This window comes from Gossypium hirsutum, chromosome A01, assembly GCF_007990345.1.
Source record: "Gossypium hirsutum isolate 1008001.06 chromosome A01, Gossypium_hirsutum_v2.1, whole genome shotgun sequence".
Classification (NCBI taxonomy): domain Eukaryota; kingdom Viridiplantae; phylum Streptophyta; class Magnoliopsida; order Malvales; family Malvaceae; genus Gossypium; species Gossypium hirsutum.
The window spans coordinates 4235554-4242358 of NC_053424.1; the positions used below are offsets into that span (position 1 = coordinate 4235554).

The window sequence follows — 6805 nt, forward strand, 5'->3', positions numbered from 1 at the left end:
ATTAATTTGGTATTTTAATAATAAATATAAAATAAATAAACTTGAATAATTATATAAAATTTTTAATAAAATTTAAAAAAAAAAACCGCGGCTAAGTTGTGGTGTAAATGAAAGTGACTTAAGACCACTAGAAAAACAACAAACCTGGGATTCATCCTTTTTTCTCGATAACTATTACAATCTCAATGCTTATATAAATGTATCTTAATGATATGCTTTCATTGCATCAAAAACTCTCAATCTGTCTCTCACACATATTCACACTTTTAATAATATTTAAAATGGAGAAATTTTCCCGTTCAGTGTTATCTTTAGTCCTTTTTATGTTGGTTCTCTTAGTAACAGGTTTTCTCTTTAATTTTTTTAAATTCTTATCATTTAATTTATTATTTAATTCACTACAAATTCAAAATTTTCCGTACAAAATATTTGTATTTAACATGCTCAGATGACCATAAATCTAAGCATGTCAACTCTTAAATTATATATATATACAAACAAATTTAATATTCACTCTTCGACAAAATAATAACTAGTGACAATTAGTATGAAGTTACCACATTTTTCTTTGAGTAGTTTTATTATTAATTCTTTATTTAATATATATGCATATGTTAAAGCTAATCATCCCATATGCTTAAATATATTTTTATTTATTTGACATTCACCCTAGTAATATGTATACATTATTATGAAATGAAACAGAGATGAGACCAATGGCAGTGGAAGGTAGAACATGTGAGACCAAAAGTAGTGAATACAAGGGTATATGCTTATTTGATGCTAATTGTGATAGTGTTTGCAAAGTAGAGCCGGGTTTCGATGGTGGGCATTGCCATGGCTTCTTTCGCAGATGCTACTGCACTAAACCTTCTTAAATGAGCAATCTATTAGGATTTCATTATACTTGAAAGATTGTCTCATTTCCTCTTGTTATGTGTGTGCTTGAGAGTTGAGAGAATAAGATCAACAACATATTGATGTACATTGAATTCTATTACTATTAAATATATCTATAATTTTTATGTTCCATATGAATTAATTTCTAAATTAGTTCTCTTAATTCTAATCTTTCGATTTCTTCTTGCATTATTTGTCTTAAAATGTATATAATTAAAGACTGTAGGCTTGAATTTGAGATTTACTTATGAACAATGCCAAATTTGATTAAATTTATATAATAATTTTTTTTATATTGAATTTCATGGTATGTGATAAACTAGTTAATTACATATCTTTAAAAGACAAAACAAACCACTACTTTCTTGAAGCTCAATTCAATTGGTAAAATTACAATAATTCATTATTGCATATCCAAAGGTTAAGATAGAGGAAAAGGTCTGACCTCTATTTGAGGATTTGATTCATGAGCGACCTTGATCGGTGCTGGCGTAAAAGTTGCATCAACAAATCATCATTTATTGTGAATCAGTATTTACAACAAAGGTTTCCATAAGGATTAATGTTGGCCCATCAAAGAGGTTGTCAATCAAATTTTGTCCAAACAGATTCACAAAATAAAATCATAATTTTATAAAGAGATAATATAATGGAGAACAAGATTAGAGTAGCTCCATGTGTAACTTAATGGCTTGGATTATGAAATGGAGACGCGTGGAGAAGAAATGAAGAAGAAGAATAAGAGCGGGAAATAAAGAAATAAAAAGGAAAAGATAGGAGGGAAGTTAAATTAAATTAAATTTAAAAAAATTAGACTCCTCATAAAGAAAAAATATAGAGATTAGGTGTATAAATTGATCTAAAATTTTTATTTGAAACTATAATTTAACGTGCCATATTCACTTGTTAGTATTCCATTAACGGTTCATTGAAAAAAATATAACAAATTAATAGTGTTAATAATCTTATTGTAATTTTTTAAAATTTAATGTTGAAATTATACTAAATATATAATGGTCGATGGTGATGTGGAGGACAAAGCAAGAGCAAGAGCTTTGGAACACAATGAATATGGCTGTGTTGAGACTTGGAGGGGAAAACTTGAACTCAAACATTCTTGAAGATATGGAAGTGATCGACAGTGGTTTTGAAAATGAAAATATCCGTTGGTTGGAACGCAGCTTGGTAGGGTGGACTGTGGAATACAAAGCATTGCAAGAAATAGCCAGTATTATGAATGAGATGATTGACTTGCTTTGGCGTTCCTTTGCATGCTTGGAACCTTGGGACTTTTTAGAACATAGCTCAATAGTATGGTGAGTGGTTAGGACTTAGAAGTGACTTAGACACGAGAAGCTTTAACACTTTTGTGAGTGGTAATATCCATGTTCTAATAACCCAATGGTTAGAATTTATGATATTTTACTACTGAAATGTTGAAACCAGATTTACAAGGTTATAGTTGTTATTCCAATAGGGTTGGAAGCGTGTAAATTATTGTACTAAAAAATCACACAAAGTTCATCAATTCCCAAGAAAGAGAGGTGGATCACAAGGATCTCTTAAGTACCAAGTCTTTCCTTAGTCAGAATATCCCTTCTATCGCAATTTAATAGCACAATTAAATACTACTATTATACCCTCAATTATTGAAAGAAAAATAGGACAAAAAAGAACACAAGAGTTTTAACGAGGTTCGGTAAATTATACTACGTCCTCGGGCACTAACACCAGATGATAACTTCACTATCTCCAAAATATTACAAACAAATAGAATTCCTCAAGAATTCTCAAATGGGAGAAGAGAGAAAACTAAGTGAGAAAGAATAGTGGGATAATTTGAAATGAGAAATGAGAAGGCCTATTTATAGTTGAGGTTCAAGGACCAAATAATAAATAGCCAATTATCTCAAGGACCAAAAAAAGATATTATCCCATGCCAGAATTTCAAGTCAATTTTAGGTGCAAAATCTGCACCTCCTATTCTTGACATTTTAGTCAAAATTGATGGCTACCATTTAATCTTCATGCAATTTGTCATGCAATTTGTCAATAATCTCCCATGCAATTTAATGCTGCAAAACCATGCAATTTTCAACAATCTCCACCTTGAAGATTTGATTAGTATAAGCACATCTTCACATACTTCCTTCAAGTCCCCAAATCCAATAAAGCTATCTTTTGTAGTGCCTCCAAATGCGCTCATGAGCGCCATACACCTGAAGGTGCTCAAATTCTCAGGATGTTAATCAAGTTCAAACAATGATTGAACTTGATTGTTGTTACCACATTGGTCATCATATCTGCGGGATTATCTGCTGTCGGAATCTTCTAAAGTAGAATTTTTCCTTTTTCAAAGACTTCTCGCACAAAGTGATATCTTACGTCGATATGCTTGGTTCTTGAATAATAGACTTGATTTTTCGCTAAATGAATAGCGCTCTGACTGTCACAATATAGACTAATGTGACTTTGAACAACTCCCAAGTCTTCCAACAATCCATTAAGCCAAATAGCCTCCTTAACAGCTTCTGTAACTGCCATATATTCTACCTCTGTAGTAGACACAGCTACTGTAGACTGTAAGGTAGACTTCCAACTCACTGGGCTTTAGCAAGAGTAAACAAATACCCCGTAGTTGAACGACGTTTATTTAAATCACCAGCAAAGTCGGAATCAACATATCCAACTACAAACTGACCAAGTGCTTCATCCTGCTCAAAAACTAAACCAACGTCTATGATTTTTCGAAGATACCGTAGAATCCATTTCACAGCTTGCCAATATCTTTTTCCAGGATCATGCATATACATGCTCACAACTCCAACAGCTTATGAAATGTCAGGCCTCGTACACACCATCGCATACATCAAACTCCCAACTGCATTAGCATATGGGACTTTCGCCATATATTCTCTTTCGTCTTCAGTCTTCGGAGATAATTGAGCACTGAGTTTCAAATGAGAAGCAAGTGGGGGTACTTACATGTTTTGTGTTTTCATTTACACCAAAACATTGTAATACCTTTTTCAGATATTGCTTCTGATTCAAACAAAGCTTGCCTCTCTGTCTATCTCTACTTATCTCCATGCCGAGAATCTTCTTGGCCTCACCTAGATCTTTCATCTCGAACTCTCGATTCAACTGAGCCTTCAGCTTATCTATCTCTTTTTGGCTCTTCGAAGCGATTAACATATCACCAACATACAAGAGAAGATAAATGAAAGATCTGTCATGCAACTTTTGCAAATACACACAATTGTCATATTTGCTTCTTGTGTACTTCTACCTTCGCATAAAGCTATCAATTGCTTGTACCACTGCCTCGGGGATTGATTCAATCCATATAGTGATTTGTTCAGTTTACAAACCCAATTTCTACCACCAGCATATTTGTATCCTTCGGGCTGAGTCATATAGATCTCTTTTTCTAACTCACCATGTAAGAAAGCTGTTTTTACATCCAGTTGAGCTAGCTCCAAATTCAACTGTGTTACCAAGGCCAACAAAATTCTAATGGAGGAATGCTTCACAACAGGGGAAAATACATCATTATAGTCAATTCCCTCCTTCTAAGCGTAGCCTTTAGCTACCAATCTTGCCTTGTAGCGAACATCTTTCTTGCTAGGAAATCCATCTTTCTTAGCAAATACCCACTTGCATCCGATTGCCCTTTTACCTTTCGGTAATTGCGCCAACTCCCAAGAATTATTCTTCCGGAGAGACTGCATTTCTTCATCCATGACGCTTTTCCATTTGCCACTTTCTAAGCTTTGCATTGCTTCTTGATAAGTGACAGGAATATCATCATCAACAACGGGAAAGGCGTAGGCTACCATATCAGTAAATCGAGCAGGTCTACGAATTTCTCTCCGTGGCCTTGCAACTGCAACTGGTTCTGGTATACTCAACGGTTCTTGGGTCAGAACCTCTTCATCCTCTAATTCCTCCATTGTGGCTGGAGAATTAGACTTATTAACTGGGCAAATCCTCACCTACTCAAACTCCACCTGTTTTGGAGTACACTCTACCTGTTGTGGAGTATCGCTTGTCTGAATATCTTCATCTGCTACCTTTTTCAATGTGGCAGATTCATCAAAGGTAACATCTCTGCTACATATAATTTTCTTTGTGTCTAAGCACCAAAGACAAAATCTCTTTACTCCAGAGGTGATTCCCATAAATAGAGCTTTCTTTGACCTCAGATTTAATTTTGACTCCTTCACATGGTAATATGCAGTGGATTCAAACACATGTAAGGAATCATAATCTGTAGCCGGTTTTCTAGACCATACCTCCATAGGAGTTTTTCTTTCTAATGTAGATGATGGTAAACGATTAACAAGATGGCCAGCATATGTTACAGCCTAAAATTATATTTTTATTTAAAAATCATATTATTAGTTATATATTCATTCTAACCACCAATTCTTATTTACAAGCTAAAATTGTCCATGTTTATGTTAAGTGCTTCTATGCATTAAATTTAGTAACATATTAAATTTTATTGTTTAAAAAAACGTATTAAAATTTTAATTTAATTTGAGCTGTACGAAATATCAAATTATTAATTTGGTATTTTAATAATAAATATAAAATAAATCAACTTAAACAATTATTTAAAATATTTATGAAAATTAAAAAAAAAAGTCACAATACGTGGGATGGTGTGAATGAATGTGATTTAAGACCACTAGAGAAAACAACAAATGTGTGATTCATCCGCTGTTCTCGATAACTACCACGATCTCAAGCTTATATAAAGGTATTTTAATGATTCATTTTCATCACATCAAAAATTATCAATCTCTCTCTCTTTCACATATTCATACTTTTAATAATATTTAAAATGGAGCGATCCTCCCGTTCAGCTTCAGCTTTGATCCTTCTTATGTTGGTTCTTATAACAACAGGTTTTTTCTTTAATATATTTTTAATTTTTTGTCATTTAAATTTATCACTTGATTCACTACAAATTCAAAATGTGAGCATGTCAAGTGTATTTGTATTTAACAATTCTTAAATTATATATATATACAAAATTGACATTCGCTCTTCAACAAAATAGTAACTAGTGAGAGTTAGTATGAACTTACCACACTAACTACAAAATCATGATGGGTGCCTATGGCCCCATTTTTCTTTCAATAGTTTTGCTATTCTTTATTTAATATATGTGCATATATTAAAGCTAATCATCCCATTTATTACAAAACTAGCCACCCCGTATGCTTAAATTGTTTTTTTATTTGACATTTACTAACATAATACATATATATCATTATGAAATGAAACAGAGATAGGAACTATGGCAATGGAAGATAGAATATGTCAGAGCAGAAGTACTGAATACAGGGGGATGTGCTTATTTGATGTTAATTGTGATAATATTTGCAAGACAGAGCCGGGTTTCACTGGTGGGCATTGCCATAGCTTCTTTCGCAGTTGCTACTGTACTAAACCTTGTTAGATGAGCAATCTATTATGATTTCATTATACTTAAAAGATTGCCTGATTTCCTCTTATTATGTGTGTGCTTGAGAGTTGAGAGAATAAGATACCACCAACATATTGGTGTACGTTGAATTATATTACTATTGAATACATCTATGATTTTTATGTTGCATATGAATTTAACTTTTAAATTAATTCTCTTAATTTTAATCTTTCAACTTCTTCTTTTATTATTTATCTTAAAATGTATATAATTATGACTATATGCTTGGATTTGAGACCTATGAACCATTCCAAGTTCGATGAAATTTCTATAATAAAATTTTGTTTGCTCAAATAGCACCGACTGCCATCCCTATAGAAGAGGGAGCGAGGATGGGGGGAGAGCATTCGGCTTCAACATTTAACTGACACCATCATGACATCTAATAGTTTAAAGAAAAGAAAACAG

General features: G+C 32.7%; 1 protein-coding gene and 1 long non-coding RNA gene across 2 annotated transcripts; both read left to right on the forward strand.

Annotated features, from left to right (window-relative positions):
- Positions 1-226: 226 nt before the first annotated feature.
- LOC121204498 (defensin Ec-AMP-D1) lies at positions 227-1030 on the forward strand. The gene is made up of 2 exons (XM_041074367.1): positions 227-345; positions 706-1030. Exons 1-2 carry the CDS (start codon positions 282-284, stop codon positions 876-878), a joined length of 237 nt encoding a protein of 78 aa, XP_040930301.1. The 5' UTR covers positions 227-281; the 3' UTR covers positions 879-1030.
- Positions 1031-5680: 4650 nt separating this feature from the next.
- Positions 5681-6526, forward strand: LOC107933908 (uncharacterized). Its single transcript, XR_001693737.2, has 2 exons — positions 5681-5813; positions 6198-6526. It is a non-coding gene; the product is annotated as an uncharacterized lncRNA (long non-coding RNA).
- Positions 6527-6805: the final 279 nt, after the last annotated feature.

Coding starts and splice junctions, on each gene's coding strand:
- LOC121204498 (XM_041074367.1), top strand. CDS start 282: ATGGAGAAATTTTCCCGTTCAGTGTTATCTTTAGTCCTTTTTATGTTG. Junction 346..705: donor GTTGGTTCTCTTAGTAACAG/GTTTTCTCTTTA, acceptor GAAATGAAACAG/AGATGAGACCAATGGCAGTG.